The sequence below is a fragment of the Danio aesculapii genome, chromosome 17 (assembly GCF_903798145.1).
Source record: "Danio aesculapii chromosome 17, fDanAes4.1, whole genome shotgun sequence".
Classification (NCBI taxonomy): Eukaryota; Metazoa; Chordata; class Actinopteri; order Cypriniformes; family Danionidae; genus Danio; species Danio aesculapii.
The window spans coordinates 6,583,988-6,603,609 of record NC_079451.1 but is presented as its reverse complement, the minus strand read 5'-3'; the positions used below and the strand labels follow the sequence as shown (position 1 = coordinate 6,603,609).

The window sequence follows — 19,622 nt, the reverse complement described above, 5'->3', positions numbered from 1 at the left end:
TTGTAATGTGTTAAAATGACTACAGACGGTGATAAATATGTGGTCTCATATGAAGAGCTCAATGCTTAGACCTTGTCTAACTTAATAAGATGAAGATACATCTTACCCTCTTTGAGGAGGTCAGTGATGTCAGCCTGGTACTTGTTCCCCACTCTGATCTCTCCCTTATCAGCCAGCAAAGTCTTCTGCTGTGGGTCGTACACCAGCGAGTAGAAAAAGGCATCCTGAAAAGCCAAAAGGAACACCTGTGAGTAAGTCTTTGACCCAAAACAAAATAATGCAGATCTAAATTAGATCATTTGTGAACCGGAACTCTCACAGGACGTCGATAGTGGCTCAGAGACATCGCCAAATCGAACGTTGCGTATGTCTTTGCTAGTGTCTCATGGACATCACCTCCAACTGAATACTCGTCAAGTCAGGCACGTTTCCATAATTATTGATCATAATTGAGTTTCACCATGGACAAGCAAGATTTAATTTGCGTGTCATAACTTTCATTCATACTTTTAGTTGAGGGCTCTTCTCAAATATCTCACATACAGTAAGTTCTCTTCATGCTTTGAGGTTCAGTATTTAAACGACAAAAGCTTTTGAATTTGACTATGAATCGGATCTACTTTAAACAGGAATAGCGATGTACAATGTGGGCTTCTGGTCTTAGTGCGCTCACGTCACTTTCTTTTTTATTTGGAAGGCACCCTAACTTTAGCGAACATTGCGCATGGACATACAATCTAACATGCACATTTACAGTAATTACAGGAATAGGGAAATACATTAAATGCAAAACAAAAAATCCACAGTTGCCATATGCATATTGAACTGTGGAGGTTGTATCAAACTGTTCAAAATATATTGAGCATTATGACATCTCATTAGTCTCACTACGCCAGATGTTGATAGTATCTAACGGACGTCACTACTCTCAAAGGACTCGCTAGTCTTTATCTGCTGTGATCTTGATCAGCTCTTTTTCCAGTCTTTTGCACAGTTCAAGACTGTAATGACTTCTTGGTCATAATTATTTGGTCACTAAAGAATGGAAGGAACTGCATGTTGCTGAAGCAGCTACTGATCATTTGCATTCACTCTGCTGTAAGAGGCCAAACTCCCAAACAAAACCATGATATTTCAGCTCTATCTTTTCAGATCAACTCCAGCTGCAAGGTTAAACCAATTCCCCATTGATATTTCCCAGATTATACTGCCCTTATGTACCTTTGTCTTTTGACCAGCATTTGTAGGGGACTTGAATGACATCACAACATTTTAGACAAATGACAAACTTCTCTTGCTTTGGCTCAGATGGTTTCAGACACTTTCGTGCAACTCACCATTTAGCAAAGTCAGAGAAAACTGGAAAGTCAGGCTGCTGGTTAAAAAGGGTTTATCAGATAATTAAGGAAATTACCACCACATGCCAGATTAAGGCTAGGTTAACACGACAATGATGCAGGCAATTCAAGTTTATATAATATTTTCGAAACAATCCACATTAACATGGTTATAATCAACAAAAATGACCAAAACTGTCTTATTACATATGCCGGGCTAGTGTTTAGAGCGGTCACCTTGTCAGTAAACAACAGTACCAGTAGTCAAATCCCTTTAAGGCAAGTCATTTCACTCGGCAGCCATCTTTAAAATGCCTCTCAGGTCTGTATAGGGAAATTCTCCACAACTGTTTGCCAAGTTTATGATTACATAAAATGTTTGGAATCACCAATAAAATTAAGCAACAACTGTCTCATAAGTTTCGTTTCTAAAGGTTCGAATCAAACTAAATCTGTATTTTTTTAAGGTTGCCCGAGCTAATGCGCATGTGCACTCAAAACGACTGAGACCACGACACCAACCTCATTTATGGACGTGTTACATTTCATCCTCTTAATAACGGTTCGTCAGATCATTAAGTAATTCACAACTTGACCCTGGCGAATCTCCTCCAGAAATGACAGCGACTCTTTGTTTATAAGTTTGTGAGTGTATGAGTAGTTCCTGTCATGTGATGTGCATTTGACAAGACGGACTGTACCTCACGGTCATTTCATAAAGAATACAAAACCAAAAAGCTTTTGTTTTTAAAAGTACAGATTTCAAGCTTTATTTGGATACATTTCTTATGTCTGTGAAGCAAACATTTGCTGAGATTCTAGTTCATTTGTTGACCACAAAAACTGTGATAAAAGGCACACGTTTGGTCCGAGCTTTGTCCCAGACAAATCGTCAGTCTATAGCGATCACTGATTGGCTCCTGTAGTAAAAGGTGGAGCTTCATTGGCCATATTGACAGTTACATTTTTTTCCCATTCAAAACTATACGAGTGGCATGTCTTAGTCTTTAAGTGACATGCCCTAGTCTTACGAGTGACATCATAGTCTTTGATGTAGTACTGTAGGAAGTGACAATGTACAGTTAGTGAAGAGCTCAGCGGTGACGTGGATGCAAGTATTGTCATGTGTAAGATGCATCGCCGCTGTTGGTTGTAATATGAATAAATTCACAATTTGCTGATTAAGCACTAAAGGAAACACATGAGCAACAACAACACTACCACATGCTCCGCCATTGTTGTGTGTTTGTTTGCACCTGCCTTTAATCTACACCTCCCTAAACATTTACTATCCACATGCATGACATCATTCACTCCATTTACATGGACAGCAATACTCCAATATTAATACGATAAAGACAAAACTCTGATTAAGAGTCTTACATGTAAACAGATATTTGATTACCTTAATCCGACTACAGTCATTATCAAACTAAACAGAAATGGAATTAAGACATGTGGGTGTGCCGATTTTAGTCACATTATTGAAGTGCAGTAAGACATGTAAACACCTTAATCAAACTGTTAACGTACTTTACTACATTTTTCGACAGGACGCACACACGGCAGTTGTCAGCTGTTTGACAACAAACGAGAATGGCTTCAAACAAGAAAGAACATTTTTGGTACAAGCGGGAGACGATAACTATGTTCTCATCAAGTATCAAGTTTGTCGGGGGGACATGAATGAAAAGTTAGTGAATTTGCCATCGTCTGCTTGCACGCATAGTGTGAGAAATAAACTCCAGTTAAACTTGTAGCAAAATTAAAATGAAATACCCAAAATCACATATGGCGCAATGAACACAAACTGTTATTGCATTAAGCACCGGAAGAAACAAGCGCCAAATGGTGATGTAATGGCGTTAATGGAACTATATACTACCTAACAAAAGTCATGTCGCCCATCCAAGTTTTAGAAACAACAAATAATAACTTGACTTCTAGTTGATCATTTGGTATCAGGCAAAGGCCTCTAGATTACACTTATTTCACCTCAATAAAATATGATCATGCCTAGAATATAAAGTCATGGTGCAGTGGAAATTAATATTGTGTATGACTACCATGAGCTTGGACAACTGCATCCATACATCTCTGCAATGACTCAAGGAATTGCAAAGAAAGCGTTCTTGCAGGACTCCCAGAGTTCATCAAGATTCTTTGGATTCATCTTCTATGCCTCCTCCTTACCAGAGACATGCTCAATAATGTTCATGTCTGGTGACTGGGCTGGCCAATCCTGGAGTACCTTGACCTTCTTTACTTTCAGGAACTTTGAGGTGGAGGCGATGTGGATCTGCTGACATTGCCATCCACTCTGCAGATCTCTCGCACGCCCCCATACTGAATGTAACCCCAAACCATGATTTTTCCTCCACCAAACTTGAGTGATTTCTGTCAGAATCTTGGGTCCACGTGGGTTCCAATAGGTGTTCTGCAGTATATGTAATGATTGGGATGCAGTTCAACAGATGATTAATCTATAAAATCTACCTTCTGCCACTTTTCCAAATGATCAACTAGAAGTCAAGTTATTATTTGTTGTTCTTACAACTGGGATTGAGGACAAGACTTTTGTCAGGTAGCGTATAACATAACATACAAAACAGGATCACGAAAGGAATATTCATACTCATGCAACTCATGTGAACGCCTTAATCATAATATCATTTTATTCAGATTAAGGCAAATAATTAGATTACTGATGTCTATGTAAACGTAGTCATTGTTTGTAAACACTCGTTCTTGGGTGTTTACACAGACACAGCAATGGCAGCATTTTCAGAAAGTTTCACCCTGTAAAAAAAAAAACTCTAACCTGTTTTATGCGTCTTCTTTCCCAAAATGCTGTCGTTGTTTAAACCAACAATCAAAATGCATAAAAAGTTTCCAGTTTTTGCCTGAAAACATTGTCGTGTAAATAGCCCCAACACTAAAAACTAGGAGGATCTATTTTCTCTAATTTGATCAGTGTTTTTCCCCAAATACCTTGTTTAAGTTTTATTTTACTACTCTTCAGAATAAATATGCTTAAATTCCTGTTTTACATCTCTTAGGAAAGCAGTGGCCTTAAAATGTAGGAAACTGTAGGCTGTTCTCTGATTTTGATCTCCACTATACACCATTAAAAGAAGTAACGCAAAGCTTGATTTTGTGCATCGCTGCCTCAAAAGAAAAGAGCATACCAAATACACCATGCTTACAATGCATTAACCAAGCTTATGCATATGCAGACTGATGTAAAGTATGATTCTGCCCTTTAATACAAACAAACGAACAAATGAAGCGGTGAAGGCCAGTGTTTGAGATATTAGAGGACTGGCTTGACTCGTTGTAAAGTCTCCAGTCTCCTCATTACTAAATATGAGGAGGAACATACTGGGTCAACACACTGAATTATTCATTTGGATCGGGACTCAAAACTAGCTCTCATACACACGCTCTCTCACACACACACACACACACACACACACACACACACAGACACACGTCAGATCAACATTTCCCTCTTGCAGGCATACAGTGAAAGGAAATGCAGAGAATGAAAAGCAAATTCATGCAAACAAATCATTTGCACATGCGCACAAACATCTCGCCATAGTGCTGTGGCACTCACCTCTCTGTCTAAATAGGACTTGAGGGCTTCCGTCTCATTCAGAAGAGTAACACAGCATTTCCCCCTGAAAAAAAGAGAGCCGAAAACACAGGGGTTCAGTGTTAAAATGCATCACAATTCCCCAAATGCCTTTTAATTGACAACTGATTTAAATTCCTTTGCGCAGTTTTTTTGCATTGCTATACAGAAATGTCAGTATAATAGTGAAATAATAGACATACTTATACATGTAGACTCTTAATTTTAAATAAGCCCGCTCAGATGCTTCCGGTGAACTGTTATGCCATTATGAACTCATTTCAGATCTGGTTTGTTCAAAATCAATGATCTACACTGCCTGATTACGACACAAAATAAAGTGGGTCTCACACCAGGCAGGGAAGTACTCCATTAAATTACATTGTTCCATGCAATGTATTTAAAATACAAACATTTATTTTACCACACTGTGTTTTTTTGTATTTGCTTGATGGTGATAGTAATCAACCTGATGCTGCTTGTTTTCAAACGGCCTTTTATTTGTTTTAAACTTGAACAACTAAATGAATACTTAGGTCTATTTAACTGACTATATTTTAATATTGCATTAGGGCTGGATATTGCAAAAAAAAATAATAATAATGATCCAGATAACATGTTTTATATCACTCGATATCAATAATTAATGAACATTTTTAACAACACACTTAGGAATATTAGGATTTATTTATTTGAACCACATTATTTTAGTTTACCAAAATTACTTAGGCAGATAGTATTAATAGTCAAAAACAAAAACATTTCAACTAAATTTCTCACCTCTTTATAATAAAACAAACATAAGTGTTCGAGAAATTGATTAAAGATAAATGTTACAAAGTGTGTGCAATGGTAAAGAGTAAATACTGAACAATCAAAGCAAACCTTAAGGTATGAATAATAGTGATACAGTAAACCTCAAACTCAACAAAACAAATTATGATAATCAAATCTGAGCTGTCAAGTAAAGGAACTAGCCATCATTATTGAAATACACACTGCAACATCCCAAATTGTGAAGTTGAATGACTACATTACCCCCATGCTAAAAAATCTTTCACTTGCGGTACTAGTAGCTGGGATGCACAAGAAAAGAAACCAAAAAGCCACACTGGCGAGATGCGCCACTGACAAGTGCGCACACGTGGATTCCTTGACTTTACGCTAACGCTCCCCCCTGGTGTCTCTCGTAACTAGGTGACCATCAACCATTTTCCAAATAGAAAAACCATTGCAGCAGTACCGATGCAAGTTCATAAAGAAAATCAAAGTAAAAAGCGCTATAGTGTTTGGATGCGCTGTGTTTGTCTAAAGTAATTAGTCTGCCGGTATTACTGGAATGTGTATATTCTATACTAAGTGTGATGCAGGTTGGTTAGCTCTGTTTACATGAATTGCGGTGCACGTGCAGCATTTGGAAAAGTTCAGATGTTTTCTTTTTAACTAGGTACGGCTGGAAAATGCCATCTGTTGCCAGAGTAAGGCAAGGTTCACAACAACGATACAGCCAAAAACGGAAAAGCACTAGTACTTTGCTACATTTTGCGACAGGATCCTCACATACAGCAGTTTGGCGTTTGACGACAAATAAATAAGAATGGCTTCAAGCAAGGGGGGGGGGGGGACATGAAAAGTTGGTGAATAAAACCCGATAGTATCTGCAGAGGTGGCTGTTGTTTGAAAATTTGTATTCGCCATCGTCTGCTTGCACGCATAGTGTGAGACGTTAACTCCAGTTGAACTTCTCGCAAAATTAAAAACAAAATACCTGAAATCACATATGGTGCAATGATGAACACAAACCGTTATTGCATGCAACACCAGAGGAAACAAGACTAAATGGTGACGTAATGACGTTAATGGAACTATTAAGCTGCAATTTCTTTTATGGCTGTTTTGTTAACTTATTTGTTGCTGGTGTGTAGGAACCCTTCAAAAATCAGATGCTATTGTACATCTGAAAGTGCTTTGTGGATTTGAGTGCACCAATACGGTCACCAATGGAGCATAGGGTTGAAAGTAAAATCAATCTGATGTTTTAAAAAAACAGCATAAATAAAAAAACAAAGCTGGTCTCCAACGGATTAAGGAAAAAGAACCGATCAATTTTTCTTAGAAGTTAATCATTTAAATTTAACTTGTATTTATTTGACTAAGATTGCATGAATTAGCGTTCCTGACAGATCCTACAGTTAAAAAGACCTAGAAACATCAAACAGACGTGCAAAAGTTAAGGCTGGAGAAGTACCAAAGTACCCAAGTAAAAATCAAAAACCCACACCCTGGCTGAGTAATATAGTCATTTATTTAATAGTGTGACATTGCAATTTCGTTCTTATCCACATTTTGTCATTTTGACGAAGAATATCTGAATTAAAATAAATTGTCCCATCAGATTTAGTAATATAACAGAGGTTGTCACATTTTGATGCCAGAGAAATCAGCGTGGTTCATTAAATAAACTTGTTTTCATCGAATAAACCTTAATTTTTTTCCCGTAACAGGGTATATGTCGAAGCATGCTAATAGGACTTTTAATTTGCCAGTAACCTGGGTTAATTGTTTCCGGTGAAGTGTATGCCAATGCAAAATCGGCGCATTTAAGGTCTGTTTTCTTTAAAAATCAGCAATCTCCATTGGTTAAGTGATATCCAATATAAAGTGGGTCTCAGATTGTACAAGAAGCACATTAAATTACATTTCCCCCCGCCATGTCTACATAACATGAGCGGTTATTTTACCACAGTATATTCAATGGAGCTTCTGCGCTTGCCTGCCGATTCTGACGGGCGCGTGCGAGCAAACAGCTTTTTGTCTTGTTTTAGGCTTGAGCAACTAAATGAATGCCAAATCTGTTTAACTGATTGTATTTGAATTACATTACAACATCCATGCTGTAAAAGGAACCGTATAAAATGGAAAAAACTCACAATATCAGGTCACTGGAAGTTTATCAGTATGAGAACAACACTAGCTCGGCATATACCCTATTGTATTTTTCTAGCAGCATGTATTAAAGGATGTCTTAGAGTAAACACAATTATGTATATTTACACATTTTATTTTCTGGAGATCAAAAAAAACATTTTTAAACCAAAACAAAATGTGTATCCTAACACGAAATGTAATTCAATCATGTTTTCTAACTTCTCATTCATTAACTCTGTTGTTGTGTTTAGTGTCGGTTACATTTCAGTGCATGCGATGAACAACAGTTTAAGTCCAAAAAAAAAAAATAAAAGAGATGACCATGTGACATTAGCTGTATGTGTTAACTTTGTATATGAAAACAGTTTGGGGAAATTTTTGCAACCAAGAGTCTGCATTTTAAACATTAAAATAGCGGGAAAAGCGTTTATGTCCACTTCAGACATTAAAAGGCAAAGTGTCAGCAAAAAAGACATGAACAAATAAAAGGACAAAGTAAAGAAGGCTTTGAGGGATGCTGAGAAACCATTTCTGAATCAAAAAGGAGAACAAAAACCAGGGAAAAATCCACCAATGGTGGTAAGTGGAAGAACCGTATAATATGCAGAGTGCTAAATTGCACAAAAACAGTTAACCTATCAAAATAAATCACATACAGTAGCATATATGATGAAGCTATATTAATGCATATTTCCCGCCAGTCCTGTGTAAACTACAGCAAGCAGAGTTTATTTGTTTATATATTTATTTATATCGTGAGATGGTGGAGCACGAGAACAGTCTGAAGTTGTATATGCACAGGTGCAATGTATATATATTTCTAAATAAACAACAATATTAGCTATGATGTGTGTCTGCATTTTATGCATTTATTGTTGCATTTATTTATTGTTTATTGTTAATAACTGATTGCTTTTGCATTTACTGTAAGAAGGTCTACGTATTGTACATTGTTCATACTGTATTTTGTTTTAAATAATAATAATAATAATAAACTTGAAAGAAATGCATAATGTTAACCAGACGTTTCTGTTACTGTATTAAAACTAAGATAAAGGAATGAGATCTTTAGTGGTTTAAGGTTCCACACTACCTGGACATATACCGTTCTTCCACATTTGAGAAATATAAAAATCACAATAACTTTTTTATTTTAATACTGACACTGAAAACTGTTATCTCCTTAGAATTGAGAAGCTTTTGTTGTTGATCTTCAAGTAAAATAAAAATATATAATGTTCACAACCCAAATGAAAAAAAAAATCGTGTTAATCAAAATTTGAAAATATGGACTCATAAGGTTCTATATGGAGAGAGATTAGACTCAATAATAATTCACGCAAAAGACACGATGTACACGTGCGTAGCCAAATTTACGTACGTAAAATATTTATTTATACTTACAAAAACAATTCACATGCACAAAATAAAAATACATTTTCATAAAATACGTTTCACAAATGCAAAACACCATTTGCAAATATATAAGAGTGTACAAAAAGTTTTGAATGTTTAAAATTCACGAGTTCATCCTGAATGAGAATGTGCAAATCCTCTCTCACGTACGACTCACCCTGAATACGAGTGTGTGCATTTTTGAGACTTTCCTGTCAGCACACACCTCCCACGTGAGTAACTCGTGCCCTGTAGCCAATAAGATGCGAGCTTACTGTTCAACCAATCACAACTCACTGACATAACATAATTTAAACAACAAGGTTTGTTCAAATAACAACATGGCGGCTAATACAAGATGCTTCGCACATTTATTACTATACACTTAAATTAGCATAGACTTGACACAAGCACTTTTCTATTGAGTTACTGAAAATACACTCAGATTCTACTATAAAAAGCGTATACACAAACTAGTAGGAAACAGTATTGACTTACAGGAGTATCCGCCATGTTGGTTAGAGGAACAGACTGCGCAAAAGGAGCGGAGAGTGGTTGACATCGAGTACAGCTCTCATCTGATTGGCTGAGAGGTACGAGTTGCCTGTTTCTGGCAGGAAAGTCTCAAAATGCACACACTCGTATTCAGGGTGAGTCGTACGTGAGAGAGGATTTGCACATTCTCATTCAGGATGAACTCGTGAATTTTAAACATTCAAAACTTTTTGTACACTCTTATATATTTGCAAATGGTGTTTTGCATTTGTGAAACGTATTTTATGAAAATGTATTTTTATTTTGTGCATGTGAATTGTTTTTGTAAGTATAAATAAATATTTTACGTACGTGTACATCGTGTCTTTTGCGTGAATTATTATTGAGTCTAATCTCTCTCCATAGTTCTTCGTCATAAGGTCTTATTTAATACAAAAAATACAAAGAACAAGAAAAAAAGGTTACCAAATCTAATCATAGAGGTGGGTAGTAATGAATTACACTTACTTCATTATATTTACTTGAGTAAATTTGTTGGGTAATGTGTGCTTTGACTACATTTATAGTTGTGTACTTTTACGAAGTAAATTTTTAGAGAAAAAAAAAACTTTACTCTTACTTCGCTACATTTGGCGGTGTTCCTCCTTTACGGTCAAATAGCAATGAATATGATTTATATAAGTTGTTTGCAAATTTCACGAGGCACGAAATTGTGGAGGTTGTGTCACGAGAGTTTGCTATAGAGACACTTCTCTTGCTTTCAGTTAGAGTGCGCGCCTGTATTGAAATGACGGCTGAAGATGTGCAAGCCGCAGCCTCAAGCTCAGTGTCTGCGTTCACTAGAAGATGTTATAAAGAACAGTTTCTAATGCGATGCCCGCTGTACATTGCAACATACATGAGTTCCAGCTGCAACCTGGAAAAAAACACAGTGATAAATGTCAAAGTTATGCCTATTTGAACACTGTTAATGGTAATATGACAACTATGGGCAATTTTTACTTATTGTAATCTCAAATTTCACACATGTCCAAGTGTTTTCCTTCAAATGCTCTCTTGTAAAAGCAAACAAACATCTTGTGAACCCTACAACCCTAAAACACACGTTTTAGTAACTAGTTTTTTTATCTGATACTTTTTTACTCTTACTCAAGTAACTTTTAAGATTGTTACTTTTACTTGAGTAAAAATTCTCAAGTTGTACTTTTGAGTATAGATTTTGGATACTCTACCCACCTCTGCCTAATCCCGTTGTTCACTTGTTCATGTTTCTAGGTCACTGCAAACCGTACAGTTACAGTAGGAAAAATCTAATCAACAGTTGTTTTGAAAATGAGTCACTTGATGAATCGTTCCAACCCTTGAAAGGTTTGATACTTGCCATCCACTATCCATGACCAAACAACAATAAAGAACCTGTTCATCCAGAAACGTTTAAGGTCAATCTCGCTCCACCCCTCCCATCCTGACTTTCTCCATGAAATCCAAAGAAGATTTACATGTCCGCGAGATCCAAGTCGATCGGAGTCAGATGTGACCTCAGGTTCATAAGTAGGACACAAGTGAATATGAAGGCTGAAATAAAAAATAAAAAAAAACTTCCATCTGCTTTCATAGCAATGTCAGAAATAAAACTGGACATGATCCTTCTTAAATGGTTCTATTCACATGTACAGAGGACGAAAAATACAAGCCCTTGAGCAAAAAAACGAGACTGACTCAATCTTGAACTGCTCTCTGCTGAAATCACACCGATGAGAGAGCGGCGTGAATGAACGAGAGGTTAATACTCTTCCGCGCTGGGGATTCCATTAGGCCAGAACATGAAAAAAAAGACTGAAGGGAGCCGTTATGTATGTGTGTGTGTGTGTGTGCGTGCGTGTGTGTGCGTGTGCGTGTGCGTGTGTGTGAGACTCGTATGCTTGCACTAATGAAAGTAAGTCGGCAGCTAGAAAAAAAAAAACACTGCCAGAATGAAGCATATCCTCAATATCTAAAGATTTTTTTTCATAGGTTACCTGATGTGTGTCGCAGGCAGAGATTCCAACTGTCTGGAGAGGAAGAGCTCTCTGTGCCTCAGCTGATGCTTCTGCTTCTCTGGAAGATCCACCATCTCGGGGTTCTCCATCTCCTCTTCCATCTCTCCTAAAAAAGTCAGTGACAAGAAAATATATTTTCAGCATAACCTATTATTACATCTAGAAATAATATCAAAGATGTGAAACTGCTGTTGATTTCTTGGAATAACTGCTAGAGTTGTCAAAAGAGCCAAAGCTTTTGGAGCAAAGTCGGTACTTAATGGGATGGTTCACCCAAAAAGTATGTAAATGTATATATATTGTTTACAGTAGAACATTTAAGAAGATCTGTTGCAAAAACCATAGTCCCTGGTGTTTTGTAAATTTCTAAATCAACAGCTACAAACCCTTTGAGAGTTGAAAAAATAAATAAATAAATACAATACATTGCACACTCCATCCAAATCCTTTAATTCGGGTGTCAACATCAGACTGTTTCTGCAAGCACATGTGAAAGAATGGTACACTCTGAGAAACTCAGTGAATATAAGAGTAGTAACATGAGAAGTTTTGACCTGTGCAGTAAGTCCACTAGTGAAACTTTCTCATCACTAAATATTCCACCGTCATCTGTTGGTGCTATTATAACAAATTGGAATCAAACTGGAACCACAGTAACTCAGCCATGAAGTGGTAGGCCATGTAAAACCACAGAGATTGGTCAGTGCATGCTGAGGCGAACAGTGTGCAGGATTTGCCAACTTTCTGCAGAGTCAACAGCTACAGACTAGGCATGGGTCGGTATAAGATTCTGACAGTGTAACCTTGGATATAAATATCACGATTTCACGGTATTGAGATTACTGCTCTAAAATATATTCTTTTTAAATGTCTGGGTAAAAAACAAAACTGTTTTCCCCTTTCTACACAATATATTTTTAATTTGGGAAAAAAAAAATTATTTTGGAACATGTCAGGCTAAATAGTTGAAATGAATTTCTTTTCTGCTGGAGATACTACTGTAAAAAAACAAACTGTAAATAAAAAAATCTTACTCATACCTTCGTAACGGTATAGCAGACTTCTCTAAACCGCGCTATAGCTTGAACACTGTTATCGTCCCATGCCTACCACAGACCTCCGAACTTCACCTGGCCTTCAGATTACTAAATAACAGTGCACAGAGAGCATCATGGAAAGGATGTTCATGGCTGAGCAGCTGCATCCTAACCTTTCATCACCAAGTGCAAAGCAAAGTGTGGGATGCAGGAATGTAAAAGCAGGCCACCACTGGACTCTAGAGCAGCGGAGGTGTGTTCACTGAAATCTGGCAACTGGATGGATGAGCCTGGATTTGGAAGTTGCAAGGAGAACAGTGCTTTCCAGACTGCATTGAATCAAGTGTGAAATTTTATGAAGAGGTATTATTATTATTATTATTATTATTATTATTATTATTATTATTGTTGTTGTTGTGTAAGGTTTTTTTCAGGTTTGGAATTGGCCCCTTAATTCCAGTGAAAGGAATTCTTAACGCTTCAGCATACCAAGCCATTTTAGACAACATTCGGTGATGTTTCTGTTCCAACATGACTGAACACTAGTGCACAAGCAAGGTTCATAATGACATGGATGAATGAGGTGCCTAAAAACTTGACCAGCCTGTACAGAGTCCTGACCTCATCCTGAATGAACACCTTTGGTTTAAATTAGAGCAGAGACTGTCCTGCAGAGTCTGGCCTTATCATCCAGCATCAGTACCTGGCCTCACAAACGTGCTTCTAGACGGTCAAAAATTCCTATAAACACACTCCTAAACCTTGTGGAAAGTTGTCCCAGTAGAATTAACACTCATATAGCTGTAAAGGGTGGATCGAGTCCATTTTAAATCCTACAGATATTTATTTACAAGTGAACTGATGCATGCTCCTGAGCTCTTTTAAACCAAAACCATTTGATTGGTCTGTGCAAAGAAACGGTTTAACTTTTTTTTGTTTAAATGTAATAATTTGGTAAATAATGTTCACTTTTTTGAAGACCTATAATTTCACTTAATGAAATCTCAATGTTTCATAAGAAGCCACAGTATCCCTTTTGTTTAGCATGTATCTGCATTCTTTTTAACTTCCAAACTTGCTGGTAGCTGTTCAGTGCATTTTATTAGTTTGTGTTTTATAGAAAAACAGTAATCTACATCTTGAACGGCCAGCGGGTAAGTAAATTCACAATAAATTTACATTTTATTTTCAATTTAACTTTTAAATTCCTATTACTGTTTTATAAAATACTTTTTAATCACTTTATCATTTAGAAAATACTGCAAGCAATCAAAAAATGCTCACAATCTAAGTAGAATAATCAGCTTTACATTATCCACAAATTATGTATGAACATATCCTCCTGAAAAAACCTTCAGAATACAGATTTGAATGAAAAGGAGTAGTTTGGTGTATGTAAGAGCTGCTGAAGTGGTGATTCATGCCTCAGTGCAGGAGAAAAAAAAAAATCTCATTTCCAGAAAACGACCTTTAAAATGGCGATAAATGAAATGTATTTTAAAGTTTTTCATTGATATACATCTATATGTGTGTGAGTTAACAAATGCTCACTAATTAATTTCTTTTTAACATCAGCTTAAAGTGACGTTGTGTATATTAGTCAACCTGGATACACATCTTGCAGACTTTAATTCTACAACATTTTGAAAAGCCCTACAAAGACCCTGACCATTGAATCAATCCATCTTCACAAGACTTTAAAGTTCAAAGTGAAGTGCATATGACTTTGTGATGGCCAGTCACCCAGGTGCTAAAACTACACCTTTTTTAACAGCGCCTGATCAAACGTACTGTGTGCAAACGTGAAAATTAGCGCGAACGACCAAAAGAGAGCACGACAGCACGGACCACTTCTCTTAATTCAGTTTGCGCAAACACATTATCACCCATCTCTCAAAAGGATTACCAGGGAGGAACAGAGAAAGCAAGCAAACGTCTCTCTTGACAAACCCCACATATATGTGCTGTATGGAGGCAGAGTGCGGCGGAGAATGATAAGTGGGAGAGAGTCAGAAAGGGAGGGAGAGAAACCATCGAGCGTGCTCCAATTCATTTGGAGTTTCATTAGCAGGAGAGAGAGATAGAGATAGAGACAGATGGAGAAACACAGAGATGCAGGGAAAGGCAGCACAACAAAAAGAATCAAGGGATTTCCAATGGGGGGAGAAAAAAAAAAAGAATGATGTTTGTCTGAAATCAATATGTATTCCCTCCTTTGGCACTGAGCGTACACAAATGCCGCTGATCACATGCTATCCGGTTCTATCTTGCAGTGAAGAAATGTGAAACTACGCTGAACACGAGTGGATGGTCACTTTACTAGTGCTGCACATCAGCAACCGTTGTGTTACAGCTGCGCGCGGAGTATCGACAACCCCTGCTGAGATGCACATGGAGCGGGGGATAGAGACTGAAACAAAGAGAGTGAATGGGATAAGATGATGAGAAAAAAAGAGAGAGAGAGAGAGAGAGAGGCAGAGCCCTGTGGCTACGAACAGCCTGCCGCGTCCTTGAGAGCCGGAGAGAAGAGAAGAAGCTGAACTCGGTAAACTCCAAGCGTAGTTCTGAGGGGGGAGAAAAGAGCGAAAGAAGCCAATCATCTGGCCCTGCACCCTGCCTGTACTCAACAAATTACCTCTCCATTTCACCCGTCTTAACCAATTATCAATTATTGATGAATGAATCGCCTTACCAGGTGGAGGAGAGCCGAGGGGTGAAGGGTAGTAAGGGTTGAGAATCAGAAAACACTTTTTGGTCACGATGATTTAACGCATAGCTAGGGCTGTTTTTGGTTTAATTGGCAGCTCTTGACTGTCTACATTAAAACTATGGCTGTGAAATATATCTTGAGAAGCACAAAAGTGCATTAAATCGCTAAATGTATAACTAAATAATACAAAATCTCTGTAGCCAACTAGGGCTGCACAATATATAGCTTCAGCATCGATATTGCAATGTACATTCACTGGCCACTTTATTAGGTACACCTTACTAGTACCGGGTTGGACCCTCTTTTGCCTTCAGAACTGCCTCAATCCTTTGTGGCATCAACGATTCAATGAGGTACTGGAAGTATTCCTCAGATATTTTGGTCCATATTGACATGATAGAATCAAGCAGTTGCTGCAGATTTGTCAGCTGCACATCCATGATGTGAATCTCCCGTTCCACCACATCTCAAAGGTGCTCTATTGGATTGAGACCTGGTGACTGTGGAGGCCATTTGAGTACAGTGAACTGATTGTCATTTTCAATAAACCAGTCTGAGATGATACGCGGTCCATGACATGGAGCGTTATCCTGCTGGAAGTAGCCATCAGAAGATGGGTACACTGTGGTTATAAAGGGATGGACATAGCCAGCAACAATACTCAGGTGGCATAGACACGATGCTCAATTGGTACTAATGGGCACAAAATGTACCAAAAATATCCCCCACAACATTACACCACCACCACCATCCTGAACCATTGATACAAGGCAGGATGGATCCATGCTTTCATGTTGTTGACGCCAAATTCTGACCCTACCATCCGAACATAGCAGCAATAATTGAGACTCAGACCAGACTCAATCTTCTATTGTCCAATTTTGGTGAGCCTGTGCGAATTGTAGCCTCAGTTTCCTGTTCTTGGCTGACAGGAGTGGCACCCAGTGTGGTCTTCAGCTGCTGTAGCCCATTCACTTCAAGGTTCGACGTGTTGTGCGTTCAGAGATGCTTTTCTGCATACCTTGGTTGTAACGAGTGGTTATTTGAGTTACTGCTGCCTTTCTATCAGCTCGAACCAGTCTGGCCATTCTCCTCTGACCTCTGGCATCAACAAGGCATCTGTGTCCACAGAACTGCCACTCACTGGATATTTTCGCTTTTTCTGACCATTCTCTGTAAACCCTAGAGATGGTTGTGCATGAAAATCCCAGTAGATCAGCAGTTTCTGAAATACTAAGCCCGTCTGGCAGCAACAACCATTCCACGTTCAAATTCACTTAAATCACCTTTCCTCCCCGATCTGATGCTCGGACTGAACTGCAGCAGATCATCTTGACCATCTCTACATTGAGTTCAGTTGGACAGGTGTACCTAATAAAGTGGCTGGTGACTATGTATCCAGTCACATCGCAGGATATGCAATGTTGAGTTGATCAGCACAACAATTGAGAATACATGAGATTTACGGAGTCATAACCATAACAGAGTCTAACTTTATCATTTGCATTTTAAAGGCATTTCAAAAGAGTTTAAAGCAGTCGGCTCAAAAAAAAAAGTATGTGTAACTTCAATGAAGAATAATTTTGCTGAATTATTAAAACAATGAAGACTATAGGGTGTTATTTTACATATCATTATTCAATTTCTGTACCTGAATACTGTTGAACTCTCTGGAAAACCATAAAGCACTGATTATTTTATATCTTTTCTTTGCTCTGTTGTGATTGATTATTTTTGTACTTGATTCAGTGCCTTAAAATCAGCCCAGTCAATCGAAATTCTTTTTTTTTTCTCAAAAAAGCTATTCAAGTCATTTGGTTAAATGGCAAAATATAAATCGCAGAAAAACAAAATATCGCAATAATTCAAATTCTGCTGTAATTCAAATCGCAATAATTCAAATTCTGCTGACAATTATAATACCTCCGTGTTCACACACATACAACTGGAAATTTGCAATTTGAAACTGATTTATTTGAGAGTATGTCTTCGAAATGCTTCAAAAATTGGACAAAGTTCTGTTTTAGTGCAGACTGATTAGAAAATGTCCTTCCAAATGTATCCAAAGTATAAATGTGCTTGTTCTAATCAGAAACTAAAAACTCTCCACAAAACAGTCAGGTATGCCCTTAAAAACATGCTTTTATGAAGTGGTGTTTTAAATTCCTCTTCATGACTGCTTTCTGGTCCATGTTTCCCACCTCACCCGTATCGGTCTATGATATTCTGCTAGGCTTTTGGGTTAGTCTCTAAAAGCCAATGAAATTTTTCAACTGTTTTATCAAGTGCTGGGATATACCAACTCAATCCTTTAACCATATAGCTCATGTCAAAAGCACAAACTGTGCGGGGAAAAATCTAAAGCACAAATGAAAAGAGTTAGGGTTTGGAGAAACTTCTTATACAGTTCTGCTTAATTTTTGTTTTAATCCTAGATTTTCTTGACATTGGCTTCTGTTAATAGTTATTTAGTCCCTGGATCCCTGCACTGATGAAGACAGAATGTTGTGCTAAAAGATTTTGACAGTGTTTCCTGCACAACTATTGAACTACAGTGGCACTGCAGCATTACTGAATCCACCAGCACTACAGCAAACTACATTTTAACAAGAGATGTGAATTTGCAGTCTGAAGGGAATTTGGTGTGGGAGAAAGTTGAAACGGCGCAAAATAAAATTCTATTTTAATACTTTTCAAACAAGTTATCCTTCCTGTGGCACAGAAACAATTTTAAAACATACACTCACATGTCGTTTTTATAAGGTAAACTTGTTCATCTGCTCAATGAATTGCATTGTATTTCGGCAAGTACTGTAGATGTGGTCAAGATGATCTACTGAAGTCCAAACAGAGCATAAGAATGGGGAAGAAAGACAATTGAGATGACTTTGAAGATGGAATTGCAAGTTGATGCCAGGCAGGCTGGAATCTACTGCAATTTTTATGCATTTGTTGGATTTACAGAAGTCCAAAACAGAAGAGCAAAAGTGGACAATAGAAGATTGGGAAAAGATTGCCTGGCCAGGTGAGAAATCGGTTGAGACATTTGGAATGGCAAGGTCAGAATTTGGTGTAAACCACATTAAAAGTATGAATCCATTGTGACTAGTTCCTAGAACTACTGACATAACTGGGAACGATTTTAGTCATAGAAAGCCTTTTGGAGAAACTAAATAAGATATAACTTCAGAGTAGGGTCTAACTCAGCCGGACAGGATTTACCTGACAAACTGTTAGTTCACCCAAAAAATGTTATGATGTTATTAATTACTTATTACTTAATGGTCAAAAAAAAGAATGAAATAAAAATAATTCAATAAAACAAGACAAATTTCCAAACAATTGTCATCTGTGGCGTTGTGTTTTGTTGCATTTGCTCTATTACAGTATATCTGCCTATGTCATACAGCCAATAACACACTCTCACGTTTATTTATTGTTTTATTTTGAGGAGAACATTTTATATGAATACATTTACATCAATTTCAACAAGCAGATCTTTTTAGACCTGACCAGTTTCCTCTGGAAAGCATCCCAGACCACCACCTAAAGTGGTTTGAGCAATCAAATTTATATTTTTAATAATAACACAATAGACTAAGTGTCATGTACAAGAAATTAAATAAGACCCAGGAGGTTTGTGTGAGGTTTTGTACGCAATTGGAGCTCAAGTCCCACCGACATGAAGTGACCAGGTATAAACAGCTCTAATGAGTTCACCATTCTTAAATGGCCGCCACACTAGGTCACTAGGTCTCAATCCAATAGAGCACCTTTAATATGTGCAGGAATGGGTGGCACACACCATGTACGTGCAGCAAACAAACCTGTAGCAGATGGTAAGATTCAATCAGGTCACAACAGACAAAAATCTCTGAGGAATATTTCCCCTTACCGTAGCCCGAACCGTATTGAGCCCATGCCAAATAGAATATTGATTTATTCTACTAACGATTTGTAACTAACAAAAGTAAAAATATGAGAGCAATGAATAAATGTACTTCATACAATATTAAAATAGAACTAAAATGAAAGCAGAAAGGG

At 37.5% G+C, this 19,622-nt stretch overlaps 1 protein-coding gene across 3 annotated transcripts in view; it reads right to left on the bottom strand.

Moving 5' to 3' along the window:
• The window catches only part of mta1 (metastasis associated 1), a 95,730-nt gene that overhangs the window by 34,699 nt on the left and 41,409 nt on the right, over positions 1-19,622 (bottom strand). For all 3 annotated transcript variants that reach the window (XM_056476821.1, XM_056476820.1, XM_056476822.1), the window contains exons 4-6: positions 11,811-11,937; positions 4,957-5,020; positions 107-224 (exon numbers count right to left, since the gene is read on the bottom strand). In XM_056476821.1, the coding sequence (XP_056332796.1) occupies positions 107-224; positions 4,957-5,020; positions 11,811-11,937 (309 nt within the window). The remainder of the gene's footprint in view (positions 1-106; positions 225-4,956; positions 5,021-11,810; positions 11,938-19,622) is intronic.